The 17758-nt window shown below is 37.5% G+C and overlaps 1 protein-coding gene across 2 annotated transcripts; it reads right to left on the minus strand.

Annotated features, from left to right (window-relative positions):
- Nucleotides 1–322: 322 nt before the first annotated feature.
- On the minus strand, nt 323–13428 carry LOC146657832 (prolactin receptor-like). Of its 2 annotated transcripts, XM_085426183.1 has the most exons (9): nt 13277–13428; nt 11517–11677; nt 9237–9369; nt 8223–8386; nt 5505–5668; nt 3681–3819; nt 3473–3569; nt 3316–3385; nt 972–3219 (listed from the first exon to the last, which is right to left on the minus strand). In XM_085426183.1, exons 2-9 carry the CDS (start codon nt 11593–11595, stop codon nt 2479–2481), a joined length of 1587 nt encoding a protein of 528 aa, XP_085282309.1. In that variant the 5' UTR covers nt 11596–11677; nt 13277–13428; the 3' UTR covers nt 972–2478. The 2 variants fall into 2 exon arrangements, with proteins under 2 accessions (XP_085282310.1, XP_085282309.1); XM_085426184.1 differs by lacking the exon at nt 13277–13428 and having other exon boundaries at nt 323–3219; nt 11517–11672.
- Between the last annotated feature and the right edge of the window lie 4330 nt (nt 13429–17758).

Below are 17758 nucleotides of genomic sequence, written 5' to 3' on the forward strand. Positions count from 1 at the left end.
TAAGTTTAAGATGTTTAGTCTCATTCATTTAATTTGTGTATTGTTTGTGTAGATTTGTTTAAACCTGAAAAAGTTGTAAGAAATCACATTTGTCAGTTTACGACATTTGTTATAATCGAATTATACAGATAATAAATATTTAGTAAGCTCCAAAAGTGCTGATAAGTATGTATTGCCACACTGTTGAGGTGTTGTTGTTTTTTTGTTTTTTGTTTTTTTTAAAATGGTATATATTTTTTTGACAAATACTTAACTATAGAAAAGATACTGTCCCAAGAACAATGGAATTACATTTTGTGATCAGTTTGAAGTCCATTAATTTTAAATTTCAATTTTAAGTGTCATTTGTGTAATCACAACTTAATAAGTGAATCTTTAATGCACAAGAGTAGAGGCTTGAGTACATTTGGCTGAGACACCCCCAATATTATAGAGAACAGCAAGTCTACAACCTTCAGTTGTCTTCTCAAATAAACATAAAAATATTTGTTCAATCAGCATTTATCAATAAATGCTAAACAGAAGTAAGAATCGCTGCCGCTCCAACAGTATTGATCAGGTTGTAATGAAACATGCACACGGTGATCACCTAATGGGTTTTTATCCAAATTGTTAAATGGCCTGCATTTGTATAGCGCTTTTCTAGTCCTTAAGGACCCCAAAGCGCTTTACACTACATTCAGTCATTCCCCCATTCACACACACATTCACACACTGGCGATAGCAAGCTACATTGTAGCCACAGCCGCCCTGGGGCGCACTGACAGAGGCGAGGCTGCCGGACACTGGCGCCACCGGGCCCTCTGACCACCGCCAGTAGGCAAACATGGGGTTAGTATCTTGCCCAAGGATATTTGGCATGCAGCCAGGGATCGAACCACCGACCTTCTGATTAATGGCTGACCTGCTCTGCCACCTGAGCTACAGCCACCCCAAGGTCACATTTGTCATTTTACAGGCAATAACCTGTGACTGGTGATGGATTGTGAGCTGGATGAGCCGATACATCTTTGACATTCAGGTTTTGGTATATAAAAATTTATTTAAATTTAAAAAAAAAAATAGATATATCTATATCTATATATCTCACCTTTTTTGAGGTGAATGTAAGCTAGTTCATACATGAACCAGTTCTGAAAAAAAATGAAATGTATGGTAGCCAAATGCTCCTTTAGACCATAGAGAGTATTTAAGATTCAGGCAGAGAAGAAAAATGAACAAACAATGATTTTTCCATATTTTATTATGTCATCTCTGTTAACCCATTTGAACTCTGCTCCCTCTGATCTCGCTCTCTCTCCCCATCTCTCTAATTGAGTGTTTAAAACAAACAAACACACACAACAAAAGTTTCTTTTAAATTCCACATGTAATTAGCTTGTTTACATGCGTAATGCATAAGTATTACCTATCTGGAAGTCCTTGTATTATGTTACAAGATGCATTTTAAAAATCTAATTATAAATTTACATCAGTAAAACAAATCTATTCTTTAAGTCTGAAGCTTTTTTAATGATACCATATCTTGTAAAATAATCACTTGATTAGACTAGGCACAGGTTCATATGCAGATTTGCTTGTCAGTTACAGCACAGTATGCCACCACTTTAAAAAAATAAATAAAAATGTGCCAATAATATTGTGTTGTAATGACTTTAGAAACCTGGATATGCTCTTTGTGTACATTCTTGATAATGAAACAGACCACAATTTACCTTCCAGAGGCAAACAAAAAAAAAAACAAAAACAAAAAATGAAAACAGTAACTGTAAAGCCATCAAGCAACAGTCTCTTTGCCAACAAGCCTTAAATGATTAAACTTGGGTTACTTTACTTAGCTATACCACAAATTAAGCATTCTACTAATAATGTTTTGAAAGCTTGACATGGCTAATGTAATATAAGAGTTGACTTAAAAGCAATTCAGTCATGCTGTACTCGGACACATCATGCTTTGAGCTAAAAGCAGGGATTTGATGTTTAGCTGGTATAGTCTCGATCTATTTCAGCATAACTTTGGCAATACTAATTTCTACTAAACACAAATTACACCTGAGGTTTTTGCAGGTATTAATTGGTAAACCACAGTATTAGCCAAATCTGGTTGAAAAGAATCCATTCACTGGATGTTACTCAAAACAAAAAGTCAGCCCCCAGATAACTCGAGATGAAACAGAGCACTATCATTCTCATGGATGTTTGGACAAAATGCGCAAATCCAATGAGCACATGTCAAACTGTTCTACTGAATAAGGACAAACTTTTACCTGCTGTTGGTGCAAGTATAATTTATACTCAGTAGCCCAAGTACCCCTGGACCAGAGATGGTATATTTTATGGTTTTTACGAATGTCTGTACCAACCGTACATCCAACGAGAACAGCAAAAATATAGACTATTCACAGCTTTGATTCAACAGTAAGTAATGATGAATGTCTGCTGTCACCTTATAATAGCATTTTTATATGATAAAAAGTTTTAGATTACAGCTGGTGGAGGGACAGTATCTACATATTCACAACCAACTAGTTGTGGGCACACTCCCATTTCACTGTGCCCAGTCATATGAAGATTTTTTGGCTTCTGATTGACCCAGTCTATGTAGCCTTTAGCCTTAAAAGAAGCGTTAACTGACTCACTGTGTTTCTCCAGGAAAACCACGTTGTCACTATTCACTTCTTTCACCATGCTGTAGTTATCAGGCACACTGCCTTCTTGTCCCTGTGTGTCCAGAGTATGGGGAATATTTTCTTTCTTCATGATCAAAATATTGTCACCATTTACCTCGTTCACTCTGCTGTAGTCTGCTTCCTGCATGTGCTCATGTCTCGGAATATCCACATAACCACAGATTCCAAACGGTTGGAAGATCTTCTCAGTGACACCTTTTAGCTGATTTGCCTTCTCATCATTTAAAACGTTTGCACTTGAGCATTTAGTAAGAAGCTGCGACGACTCTGTCTTATCTGAACTCTCCTCTGAGGAAGACTCGCTGTCTTTTGGAAAGTGATCCACTTCACTTGTCTCCTTAGATTGGACTTCTGAGTCTAATGCCATGGCAAGTGGCAGAATGAATATTTTCTTTTTCTCCAATGGCAAATACGAGGTTTCTTTATCAGACACGATCAGGTAATCCTCTTTCTGGTCCTTCCAGGGTATCATAACAGGAAATCTCTGGTTGAGAAGCATGGCATTAATGACATCTTCAGATTGGCCGCTCTGCAAAGGTTAATAGAGTATATTATTATCAGCACCAAAACAATGGGGCTTTTTTTGTGTGTGCATATTCTAGAAGCAGAATGGAGAGGCAATCACCTTGAGAAGTTGAACATCAACTCCTCTTATCTTTGGACTAGGGACAGGGGGCAGAATATACTTCTTCACACTGAGAAAGAAAACAGTCATGAGTCAAGTCTTCACATCTTGTCTTCATGTAAAATAGAGTGATTTAGACTTTATATCAGATACATACGTTTTTCTCTTCAGGATCAAGATAATCATTGCCGCAAGCAATGGAATTAGACAGAGGCTGAAAACCAGTATCCAAAAGGAATTGTCCTTGCGAGAAACTGAATTTTGTTTTTAAAAAAAAAAAAAAAGAGGCACATTTTTATTAATCTTTAACTGTTAGCACTTGCCAATATGTTGTAAAGAAGGCGTAAAGGGCTTTCGGGACTTACAGTTAGGGACTTTGACAAAGGTAGTGTTGCTCCACTCACTCCAGCTATTGTCTATTGCACAGCGCACTTCAACCATGTACACCACCCCAAGATCAATGCTGTAAATGGTGAAATGTGTTTGTGTTTCTGACGCGTAATTCTAGAAAGAAAGAGGAAAAGAAATCACAAAACATTTGACTTCTACTACTGTTAAGATCACCTTTGGACTAAATGAGAGTTAAAAATACATTTGTTTACTTTGAAATAAAACAATTTAACCATAAAATTTATGGTTAAACTGCAGTATACTGATTTACTGATTAATCGTGTGTGACAGGTTATACCACAACTTTATTCTTCACATGACAGTAAAAGGTTGTTTAATGATTTCCTATTTGGGCTGGTGCAGTTCATTCCAGAGCCTGATTTCATGCTTGACTTGCCAACATGGATTCATCATCTGACAGAGGAGATAATCGCTACTAGCCAAGACTGCTAAAAGTTAGACCTAAAATTAATTTTGTGATTGCATTAATTTTCAAAATGTAACATTTTGAGGTTTCAACTCATAATGGGTAACATGTTAAGCTTTCACTGTGTGGCTTTCTGTTTTTTTGGATAGAAAATCTAAATGGTAATAATAATAATACTTAATTTACTTTAAACTTGGAGTTTAATTTGATTTCACATTTAATTCTAAAATGTTATGTCGGTTTGATTTGTATATTTGTTAAAAGGTTTGCATAAAATTAATGTTGGTCAAACTTAGAAGTGACTTCTAAGAAGAAGTAACTTTTAGACTTGATTGGCATTCAGATCCACAGATTTTTGAAAGTTATTTACAATTTTCACATACAATCAATACAAACAGGAAGCGTGCGCTGTGTCAGTTTGAAGGTTTTATATACAGAGACATTTAAAAAAAAAAAAAAAAAAAAATCTAGTCCTTTCCAGGTTTTAAAACTGGGTAAACACAACCTCAGATACAGCAGCAGGTGACATATTACACCATGTCACTATTTATTCAACAAAAACTAAGCCAAAAGGCAGAGGCAGTGTGTGAAAAACACAAGGTCATGCATAACTTGAAGCAATCATTTTCCGTATGACTTTATCAGGCTCTCACCTCATTGTGGAGGAACTTTGGCCCACTCCTCTTTATTGCATTGCTTAAGTTCACTGAGTTTTGCGGTCATTCATTTATGCATGGCTCTCTTTTAAGGTACCGCCACGGCATTTCAGTCAGGTTGAGGTCTGAACGTTGACTGGGCCATTGCAATACCTTAATTTTTTTCTTTTGAAGTTATTTTGTAGTAGATTTGCCACTGTGCTTGGGATAACTAGACCTCATCAATTGACTAAATGAAGTTTCACGGAAAAATATAAAAATATTGATAAATCATGTATCTTAAAAAACAAAAAAAGAAAAGTAACATTTAGAAGCCCCCCTGAAAATGCATACAAACAAATCACAGCTTGGCTGCCTTAGGAAAACAAATACAAATCTTTAAAATTAATACTACTACTACTATAACAACAACAACAACAACAACCACCTCCTCTACTGATAATACCAATAATAACTATTATTGTCATTTCGGAAACTTGTTTCCTTATATATGGTGGGGGAGGGTTAGCATGTAGATAGTATCCAAATAGCACGAAGAGTCTACAAAACTGTTTGTTCTGAACAATTATAATTTACTAACATACACACAGTGGTGAGAACAAAATAGGTTGGCACATGTTTCATTCATCCAATGGTAATTTTCCATGGGGACTCATTTTTGGCACAGTGTAAGAACGTTTCCATGCAATATTAGAGAAGCTCTGTCAGCCACTCACCTTCCATATTTTGCTCTTGTCTGGTTTGACTCTCAGTTGATTCTTCAGAGTGACCCATCCTGACTTTGTGTCTATGTTAGACGGTGTATGCCATTGGATGGTGAGGTGTGGGCTGTCCTCTATGTTGACCACCACTGTAACATTTTCAGGTGCAAAGGGCTTCACTGTTCATCAATAGAGAGAAACAGAGACTGTGATGCTGTTTATCAGGTACAAACTTAGTTCAGTATATTTGCATGCCAACATTTGGTATTTGGCACTAAAAGCAAAATGAAATTAAGTTTTATGAGAAGAGCATTAACTTTAGTTTGTTTACATATTGAAATTTTGAACTAGGCTGAAAAAAGTGATTGTATTTTTTTTTGTCATTTTGCCTTTATCCAATAACACCAGCGTAGATACAGATGGGCATGTTGGAGTGAGGAGTGACTTTACACAAGGTTCTTGGTGTCCAAGAGTTAACCCACAGTTTGTGCGTTTACTGTCAAGCTATCAGGTAGGGCTGTTAAAGTGAGGCAAAAATCATAATCGTAAATATTTTGGTCTCTAGCAAGCTCATTTAACAAAATTACTTCCTGACTTCATCTCAGCCTATCCATAACATCCTCTTCTGTTCATTTATTGCTTTTTAAGCTGTACTATTATAATTTATTGTTACAATGAACTCTCTGAAAAGCCTTCAACATGGCCAGAATGCAGCAGCCCAGGTTTTAGTCTGACCTGCGACCCATTGCTGCACCCCCACCCACTCACCCTTTCCTGTCTTCACTACTCCACTATCCAATAATAGAATAGGAGCCAGAGCCTTCAGCTTCCAGGCCCCTCTTCTGGAACCAGCTCCCAGTGTGAATCTCTACTTTTAACATTAGGATTAAAACTTTCCTTTTTGATAAAGCATATAGTTAGGGCTGGATCAGGCGACACAGAATGCTCCCAATAGGTTTATTCGGCTAGAAGGTTTCCCATGATGTTTCTTCTTCACTCACTTCTTTTATACAAAACCCTGCATTTAATCGTTAGTTATTAATGTCTTGTTCTCTTCCACAGCATGTCTTTTGTCCATTCTCCCTCCTAACCAGTTGCAGCAGATTGCTGCCCCTCCCTGAGCCTGGCTCAGCTGGAGGTTTCTTCCTGTTAAAAGTGAGTTTTTTTATTCCCACTATCACCACCTGCTTGCTCATAAGAGGTTGTCTGATTGTTGGGGGCCATCTCTGTATTATTATAGGGTCTTTACCTTACAATGTAAAGTGCCTTGAGTTAATTGTTGTTGTGATTTTGAGCCATGTAAATGAAACTGAATTGAACTGAATGAACTGATTTAGAAAAAAACAAAACAAAAAAAAACAAACAAAAAAAACCACTCTAGTGCATAAAATGTAATCATAATTTAGCAAATGAAGAGTCCGATACTCTATATTTTCTCGTGCTACTCAACAGAAACCCTACACCCATGATTTGTTTGCAGGCAAACATGTGAAACAACCAACCAGCAGACTAGCATTGCCTCCCCTATGGCCACACCTCTACTTTGGTTTGCAGCTGCCCTATTCAGAAACCAGCATGTTGATCTGTGCTTAGTCTCATGCATGGGTGCTTGTAAAGTGTGTTTTCTGAGGCCAAAAACCCTCCACAACTAATGCAGTGAAATTACTGTTTGCTTACAGGACAGGACGCAGATACCGCTCTGCCTGTATAACCCCAACAAAAGGTGTGAAATTTGATGCTGGAGTATACAGAAGTTTTGCTGTGCACAAACCAGTTCCACCTCATTCTGTTCAGGTTTTTATTTGCGGCTCATGTATGTCACTCAGTACTTTTCCATTCCTCACCAGCCTCAAGAAGGCAGTCTGGGCAATAAAACTGTGCCAATCATTAGCTCAGTCCGTACAGATTTTTGTGTTACTCCTGTTCTGACACAAATATATTTTGATCTGAGCAGATTATTATTATTAACATTTTAAAAGTTTTTAATTCTGAATGAGAAAGTTTGAAGTGACCCTTAATCATTACCAGAAAATCCTAATTATATCAACAAGCTTCAGTGTTGTAAAATAATAACCTGTGTAGCTAAAGAAAGGTCAGCGTGATTTATAGTTTAGTGCACAGTACAGTGATAGGCCAAAAGCAATCATATTTTAAATGATCATTACAACCCATCCATCCATTTGCTTCCGCTTATCCTTTTCAGGGTCGCGGGGGGCGCTGGAGCCTATCCCAGCTGTCATAGGGCGAGAGGCAGGGTACACCCTGGACAGGTCGCCAGTCTGTCGCAGGGCCAACACACAGGGACAGACAACCACTTGCACTCTCATTCACTCGCACATTCACACCTAGTGGCAATTTGGATTATCCAATTAACCTATCCCCACAAGCTGCATGTCTTTGGGCGGTGGGAGGAAGCCGGAGTACCGGAGGTAACCCATGCAAACACGGGGAGAACATGCAAACTCCACACAGAAAGACCCCGGCCTGATGGTGGAATTGAACTCAGGACCTTCTTGCTGTGCAGCAACAGTGCTAACCACCGTGCCACCATTACAACCCAGAAAATAAAAAAAATAAATAAACTTTGAGGATATTTTTAGTACAAGAATGCTTTACAGAAATGATATATGCTCATATTTCTATTTTTAATGGTTTCTGTTTATCACAAAACAATCAAAAATCATGTTTGATTTATATATTTCATGTAAATTATTTAAAACTAGAAAAACTTACCAATGTTCATCAAGTCAAAAGTAAGGGGGTCTGAAGAAGTATTCCCCAGGGCATTGGAGGCCTCCACAATCACAGTGTACTCGACCCAGATAGAGGTCTTGCTAAAGAAACAGGAGTTACTTCCAGCTTTGTGGTAGTCCGGACACTGGCGCATATTCTCCTGACTGCACATGAACAAAATACATGTCATCACCGATCACTGCAATGTGACTTCAGTTGCATCTCCTAAGAAATGAATAATTGGATTTTCTGATGAGTCTGTAAGCATGTACAGTCATTTCTATTGCACCTTACTATCATATTCTATGGGCTTAAGCATTAAGTGTATCTCACATACTCAAGTTTGCCCAGTTTGGAATCAATCAATTAACCCAATATGCGTGTTAAGTGATTGATGATTCAAAATTAGCAAAGAAAAAAGAAAAAAAAAACACTTAAAAATATCATATAATATCCTTATTATTTATAGTAAAGACAACTACTGGAAACCTAAATGATAATATGAGCTGGTTAGCATGTTATTATATTATATTCTTCGCTGGGATGACTAATGATTTAGAATGTCACCAAGTCAGGGCTTCACAAACACACAAACATCTTCGAGATCCATCCTCTCAGGACCATGACTCAGTTTTGTGGCATTTCATCTGTGAAGATTCTTGAAATGCTAGTGCTAGGATTTAGCTAGAGAAATGTGGGTCATTTGGGTGAGCCACGTCTACGTTGGTGTACTTGCACAGCCACAAAGATTTGTGCTCAGCTCACAAGGGTGTGAAAAGAGACCCAGTAGTTTCCCCACATTTACTTATCTAGCACCACGTACAACTAAACAACACCTTTACTATTTCTCAACGCGGGTGATAAAGAATTTGAAACTTCATGGAGTATCTGGTAGCGTGGGGTGAAGATAAATACACTATGCCGTACTTAAAACTCCAGTTTGATTCCAGCGGAGGACCCACAATCTCTATTGTGTAAAATAACAAGAAAACAGACTTGGTAGGTTAAACTAACCCTTCTGTCTTATAGTAGAGGTGATGCACAGTGGGCAGCCCTCCATCAGAGCCTGGGGTCCACCAGCAGAAAAAAGTCTCCTTGTCGGGGGACCTGCAGCCAAGTTTGTCTGGTTTTTCTGGTGGAGACATGCCTGGCAACACACGTGACAAAGAGACATCAGCTTCCAATAAACAATATGATAAAAAAAACTTGGCACAGTTATTTAAAGGACAGCATTCACTTATCTCAGGTAAGTGAACGTTGTCTCTTACCTTTGATAACTTATCTTAGTTTCACTCATCCACCCAGAGTTTATTCATTTAAGCTGTGCTCACAGCAACTCAACCTGTGACCATTTGAAATGGCATTTTCTATAATGTTTATTTAGACAAACTCCACAGTGATTGGTGGAAAAATTTGTCAAAAATAGTTTAATAGGTTTCTTGATACTTAAGTGACAAAGCTAGGGAGGCAAGGTGGGGACAGTCAGTATATAGGACAAAGGTATTGAATGTGAAGGTTCCAGAGAGGAGGAAAAGAAGAAGACCACAGAGAAGATTAATGGATATAGTCATTGACATGCATGTGGTTGGTGTGACAGAGGAGGATGTTAGGGAACGGGTGAAATGGAGGCAGACCCATAAAAGGAGCAACTAAAAGAATAATATTAAGAAAAAACAATAATAAAATCTGTATATGACTGGGTCATTCTCATGTTCAAGCACAGGGCATAGTGGTCTGGAATCTCAGTAAACTCCGTCATCATTAGACTGAAAAAGCACAAGATTGTTTCTATAAATGTAGGACAGATTGATAGATGTGGGTTGAGACTGAGAAAATGAAAGAGAAGACAAATAAAATCAGAGCTGTTAGCCAACAGGAGCACAGTAGGTGGACATCCTGGGAGGCTGTTATCGAAGGGCTGTTATGAGAACACATATGGTGGATGCCCCAAGCAAGGCTGTGCATCATTATCAAGGCTATGTAGGAGGCCTAGAGGAGAGCTACCACCTTGCAGCACGTTTTCTAGAAGGAAGCAGTAACATAGGCCTGATATGAGGGTCCTGTATAACCTAACTGAAAGCAATAAGGCTGGAAGCAAACAGAGAGCATGATAACATCAGAGTGCCTGATCCTGTTTGTCAGGCAAAGAGGTGGGGCTCAGATTTGCAGTTGGAGGTGTTGGCAACTACTGTGGCTTGAAAGGAAATAGAACATGAGCTCAATACAAAATCAAAATTACCACAACAGAAAACCACAACCTCACTATGGTAACATATCTACCACTACCATGCCTGCTCTGTGGGAAAAGGGAAAATTACTGAGGACTGCCAGATGTGGGCTCATGAACAGAGTGTGGGGTGTTGGAATTGCGATGACAGACTCCATGCTGATAAATGCTCTCAAATATCTGGTGGAGGAGGCACAACAAGGGAGCTTCTGGCTCAAAAGAAAGGATAAAGTGAGGGTAAAACTCCTACTGCTCGAGAGCAGGAGCCCAGAAATGTCCAGCTGCTAGACGTAACATGGCTACGGAAAGTAGGCAGAATTGAAACCACTAATATCAAACATAACTTCATTTCATTTTATTCGTGGACTTTAATGTTTGCAAAGATTCACAGTTAATCTTCAGACTGATTTAATGTAGAGACACAGTTATTAGTCTGTACATTAAATCTTGCTTGGATTCAGTGTTTTCAAACTGAGATTTTAACCATTGCTGCTTTTTGTTAGATTACAAATAACAGAATAACACACCAGAGAAAACTTAAGTAAAAAAAAAAAAGAAAAAAGAAAAAAAAAGGTGTTTCGTTTTAATTTTTAAATGTAATTATTCAGGATAATGAGCACCGAATATCCTTTTACAAAAAAAAAAAAATCCAAAACTATCTGCATTTTATAGTCTGTAGGCCACTAGCACTAAAGGCCCAGTTTTGGACCATGATGTAGTCGTTTACTCTGTACACCAGCACAGTGGATTTTAGTCAAGCTGTGATTGAAGTGCAGACTTTCAGCTTTAATTCAAAGGGTTTAACAAAAGAATCACATTGAGGTTTGGGTGTTACAGCCACTTTTATGTATGTCACCAATTTTCAGAGGTTCAAAAATAATTTGATAATTTGCCCAGTGATGGATGTTTCTTTATCAATCCTCTCAGCATGACGTCAAAAGAGATGTAGGAGCAATACTTCTGTTAAACCCCATGCATTAACACTAAAACGTCTATACTTCAGCTGAAATGTCATCTAACCGTAAGTAAATATTCTGAGCGAATCGAGCCTCAGTGATTTAACTTACTGTTGCATTCTGCAGCTAATGCCAGCAGCAGGAGCAGCAATGGCAGCCTGAGATGCTTCACCATCCTGGCACAAGCCATCACACTCTGTGACAGGGAAGTGACATCACAAGCAAGTGGCAATGGTGTGATACGAGCTTGAGGCAGAATGTCTTGTTGTTACCTGAAACAAGCAGATATGGTGGGAAAACAGCAAACACAACCAATAATACCAGTTTTTCATTTACATATACGGGTCAGTAACAATTTTCATATGGTTATCAAACGTTAAAATGAACTGTTAATAATTGGCTGGCAATATCATCAGCTGTAATCAAGGACTTCAAACATTATATGAGTGTTTTAGTAAATAAATAAACTGAAAGTGTGATGTTAGATTCATTTTGCTCATTTCAAAAGCAAAGTGGATTTGCCAGAAATTGCCAGACAAAACGTGAAAAAGAGTTTGAAACATGCCGTTTGGTGTTAAGCAAATTTTACATTGTCTAAAAAAAATGCTGGAGATGAATACGTTAATATGTGTGTAGGGGATTTTAAAAAAGTCATCTAATTCACAAACACGCACTTTGGACTGTTTATGCACTTCCTTATTCCTGAGAGATACTTGGATAAAGATTACACACAGAAACAAAGTACGCACAATTATGTTGGAAATGCTTGATGAATAACTGCACGTCACTGCAAACTGCTGCACGGCTTTTCTACATGGACTGGAAATTTACTGAAGCTCAGCTCAGTGGGAACTCAGACACCAAAGTAGTTTTCTGCCACCTTAACATGCTTGATGCAATCAGTCACCACAGGAAGTGTAGGAAACCGTCTTTTACTGGTTACCAACCTGTAATGTACAGAATATCGCAAAGGGGTCACACCTTTTCCCTTTTTGTAATTTGTGTTGTTTTGCTCAGCACAAACAGAGACAACAAGCTCCTTTTTTCCCTGCTGTGACACCCATTCTGACAAGTTTTAACAGGATCGCTCAGTGGAGCAAGTCTTGGATCGGGCTTATGTCTCAATTACATGCCAAAATTAAAACCCAAAGCTAAATACTCTATTTGGCAATCAGAATAAACATTTGGTCTGGGAGTAAACCTATCCTATCTTGAATCTAGTATAACGTATATATTTTAATATTCTTCTAATGAAGTACATATAATATTCTACATGTTTAAAGATAAGTGAAAAAAAATTGCATTATTATGCTGTATTTAAAGTGCAAAAATATAAGAATGTTTGGCAAGACGCATGCTGAAAAACTGTTACTAGGGTAACACACAACAGCATAGATGTTCAGTCAACACTCTGTATAAATATAGGCCTAATAATTTGTACCTAAGGATATAAACTGTACTACATGTATAATATTTATTATGTGTACTAATACTGATTAACTAATTGCTTCCTTTTATTACTATCAGATTTTTTGTGTTAAAGCGGAAGAAATAACTTTTTTTTAAAAACCCACATTAAATTCAGAAAAAAAAATCATGTGGATTTACGCGCTTTATACTCTCAGCTACTCAGTGATAGGAAGCCTGATTAATACCCTGCATTGCATTACATAGCACATTTAGGTTTTCATTTTCTGTAGACCAACCTGCGAGCACACAACACGCACAGAATCCATTACCAAAGAATTACATGCAGCCCTATCAGGTGTGATATTTACCAGGAAGCCGCGGGGGGGAAAAAAACACACACACAAATAAGTACAACTAAAGGTTAGTAGAGGGTTAATAGACGCGCTCTGGCGTTCACTCACCACTTTATGATCTTGGCAGCTATGTTTATCATCGATATTTATCGGACGTTGACGGGTACAGAACAAAAAAGGTAGCCTTCTTCAGTCATGACACAAAGCCAAACGAGCTCCAGACGAGCTCCGCACACCTGGCAACCAATGCGCCTAACACCCCAGGTATGACCACAAATAAGGAAGAGAGGTGTCTCGTTAGTAGTCGGGGGAGGGGCTTATTGTCGTCACGACATACCCACCTGAGTACGAGCGAGAGAGTAAACACAGCGAGATGTCTCACTTCACTTAATTCCCTGAAAGTGCCAGCAGTAATGGTAACTGGCTGGTTAGTAACAGGTTTAAAGGGCAGTCTTCATACCTTCATGATGTTTTATTGGTATTTTAGCAAATTTAGCTACATTTTTTTAATGTTCCTATAATGGTTAATCCACCAGTATGCACACGCATATCAAAGCTACTCCAAAATATTTTAATGCTTTGATTATTTTGTTATCCACGAGTTTATATTTACAGTTAAAAAAAAAGGCAGAAAAAATTGTAAAACACATTATTTTTGCATTTTGGTGTAAAAACGTGAATTCAGTTTGTTACTTGCCTAATAAAAACAAAACCATTTAAAAATTTTAAACAGGTCTTTGGCAGATTTCTAAAAATATTCACGTTTTCTTGTTTTATTTTATTGTTGTATATATACACTGTGTACACTGTACTTTTTTGCCTGAATATTTGCCTGCAGTGACTCATCAAGATGCATAAACTCAGTCAGAGCGAGAGCAGCACACCTGTCTCACATTTTCTCTTAAAATATATTGCTGTCATGTTTTACAGGTCACATGAAGAAAAGGTTGTAAACTCAAGAAAGTTACAGTAGAGTTTTTTGAGCGACCTCCTCTTGTACCTAACACTTTCTCTTCCGTTTACCATTTCTGTGATAGATTAATATTTCTGCACCTATTTCATTATTTTAAATAGCCAACAAACATAAAATGAAGAAATGAACGAGGGGTGTAGAAAACAGAATTAAACAGATACTGGTTACAAGCTTATAAAAGCTTGTTTCAAAACCCTAAATTGTTCGAGTGAGTATATGAGGGTCATGACTAGGTTTGTTATCAGATAAACACTAATCATCACACATTCACATGGGTTTGTTGAATGATGTTAGGGAATTTTGATTTCACTAACATCATTATGTAAATTATAAGGCCTTCAGTATGAGAGCAACATTTTAAATGTTGAAATTTGTAATAAAATTCAATAATCACACTGTTGCTGTAAAATAAAAATATATTAACATACACCCCACACTAACTCTTTTGTTACCATGAACACAGAATTTGTTTTTTTTAATTCAGTCCCATATACATCTCCTTGTTGGTGTTAATTCTCTGATGTAGATTTAGCCGTAGCTACTTTTGGTCTTACTTTAGGATTTGGCAACAAAAAGTAAAATATAGAATCTCACCAGCCTTATCTTTGAATTTTACTTCAAGCATCCATCTGTGCGGTATTGTTGATTTCTAGATGGCTTGTACACTGTTTGCTGCAAACAGGTGCAGCTGTCTTCCAGTGACGACAACCTCTATTTTGGAATATGAAAGGGTTAAGTACAACAGGTGAAATGATGTTATGGGGATGCTCTCGTCTGATATGGAGGTGTGGACGTTCCTCTTTGTCCACCATCATCAGTGTTGTTATTTTTTAGGGGCACTGGTCAAGGACAGACTACAGATCACCATGTCCACAAAGGTTTTCTTGAGTTCACTTAAGCAGCTCCTTGCTAACAAACAAATGACGTGAAACCTGATCAGAGTGTGCACAAGTTTCACGTTGTTTCACTTGTATTTTATGAAAAATACAAGCTCCCTTAAGCCTGCTGCCATTAATAGCATCATAATAGCACTAACACATTTTAAAAAAAAGTTCAGATGGGGGAAAATGGTAGAAAAGCAATTGGAACATCTGCAACTAATCAGGTTAATTGGCAACTGGTGAGTAACATGCATGGGCATCAAAAAAGCACCTTAAATAGGCAGAGCTTCCAAAAGTAAAAATGGGCAGAGGGTCACCATTTTACGAAAAAAAAACTGTCCACAAATTGTGGAATAATTTTAGAATAATGTTCCTCAATGTAAAATTGAAAAACTTATCCCATCATCTACAGAACATAATCATCAAGGGATTCTGAAAATCTGGAGAAATCCCTGTGCGCAAGAGACAAGACAGAATATCAATACTGGTTGTCTGTGAGCTTTGGTCATCACGTCATGGGTTCAGGATCACTTCTACAAATCACTGTCTGTAAACACAGTTCATTGTGCATCCACAAATGCCGGTTGAAACTCTGTCATGTAAGAAAGGAGCTTTAGGTGAACATGATCTAGATGATCACTTATGGTATGAGGGTGCATTAGTGCCTGTGGAAGTGGAAACATTTAGAAACGCACCATCAACGCTTAAAGGTTTAGAGCATCGAATACTCCCATCCAGACTATGTATTTTTCAGGGAAGAGCGTGGGTATTTCAGCTTGTCAAACTGCATATATGTCTGGGTGCTGAACTGACCTGCTAGCAGTCCAAGCCTTTCACCAATGAAAACATTCAGTCCATCATGAAAGAGCAGCTAGAATCTTCTAACAGACGAGAAAGGGACAGCATTCTTCTTCCACAGTCCAGCAGCTGGTCTTAGACATTTATGGGCTGTTGTAAAAAGATGAGGTGATGCTACGCCATGGTAAACATGGCTCTGCACCAACTTTTTTGGAGAAATGTTGCTGCCATCAAATTCAAAATTAGTATATTTTTATTTCTTTTTAGTTAGTTAGTTAATTAGTTAGTATATTGCTTTAAATAATGCATTTTCTCAGCTCAAACATTTGATATGTTTTCTGTTGTAGTATTTGTCATGTCATACAGTTTTTAGGCCTTTTGATTCTAGATGAGTCACAGTTAATAGCTGACCAAAAAAAGCCTAAATATATCCACTATGATTCAGTGTTCAGGATTTTCTCTACTGTTACATTTGGACTCTCTCAGTCAACTCTTTGCCCGTGTTTATTTGAAACTGGAAAGTGTGGCTGGAAATTACTCATACTGATTTTAAGATAGGATAAAGCTTCTCACATGATCGCTCAATAGGAATAAAATGCTTTATTAAAAAGGGCTGATTTTTAAAACAAATGTGGTAAAATTACAGGTTTCAGTGAAAAGCTTTAACTGTGACTACTTGTAATTTGCCCCAAGGCTGGGCGAAGCATTACATGTTTGCGGGATAACTTCCACAGCAACAAAAATTTGCGTTCAGCAGAGAAGCTCCCCAGTACTTTTCCACACGCCTGTCTATCTGGGCAGTGCTTAGCCCATCTGGCGTGTCAGTTAAGAGTGACACACCTTTAGTTTCTGTTTAAGTCATGTTCACATTTTATATTAAACACATTACTTACTTATATAGCCATAAACAATCAAAAGAACCTGTTTGTTTGGTGACGTTAAATAAAGGTGAGTTTATGTTGTTATTACCATCATTGTTCCAGTTGGCATTTTCAATCCTAAGAATGCAATTTGTCATGTTATTGCAAGACAATTGCATGTTTTGCAGTCTGTGTTGAATAGACTCTACATAAACAAATGTTAAATCTGTGCTGCACCTCCTCATAGATTCACATCTCTAATCTTCATAGACTGTCATGGTGATTAACTCGAAGAATAAACTCGTGGCTTCTCTGCATGTCTTTTTTTTATGTAAAATGTCATCCTCTTAAACCAGCTGCTGATAAAATTGTTATAACTCTAAGAAGATTTAACAAGGAAGTTATAAATGGCTGGACCCCATTAATCTTTAGGGTAAAATATATTTTATTAAATAATAACACTAAACACTGAAGGTTACTTTACAAAGAATTAAAAATCAATAAGAATGAATGGAAATACCTATCAAATTACAATATGTAAAATCATTAAGAACAGAGAATCACAGTGAGTAAGACAATTTAAGGAGGTGCAGGACAAAAGATTGCATAGTGGAGAAAAAGTCAGTGTTATATACAGTGGGATGCAAAAGTTTGGGCAACCTTGTTAATAGTCCTTATTATCCTGTATAAATCGTTGGTTGTTACGATAAAAAATGTTAGTTAGATATATCATATAGGAGAAACACAGTGATATTTGAGAAGTAAATTGAAGTTTATTGGTTTTACAGAAAGTGTGCAATAATTGTTTAAACAAAATCAGGCAGGTGCATAAATTTGGGCACCACAAAAAAGAAATGAAATAAATATTTAGTAGATCCGCCTTTTGCAGAAATTACAGCCTCTAAACGCTTCCTGTAGGTTCCAATGAGAGTCTGGATTGTGGTTGACGGTATTTTGGACCATTGCTCTTTACAAAACATCTCTAGTTCATTCAGGTTTGATGGCTTCCGAGCATGGACAGCTGTCTTTAACTCACACCACAGATTTTCAATAATATTCAGGTCTGGGGACTGAGATG

Source organism: Rhamphochromis longiceps, linkage group LG12 (genome assembly GCF_057381845.1).
Source record: "Rhamphochromis longiceps isolate RC_006_pf linkage group LG12, R_longiceps_female_GT1.1, whole genome shotgun sequence".
Taxonomy (NCBI): Eukaryota; Metazoa; Chordata; class Actinopteri; order Cichliformes; family Cichlidae; genus Rhamphochromis; species Rhamphochromis longiceps.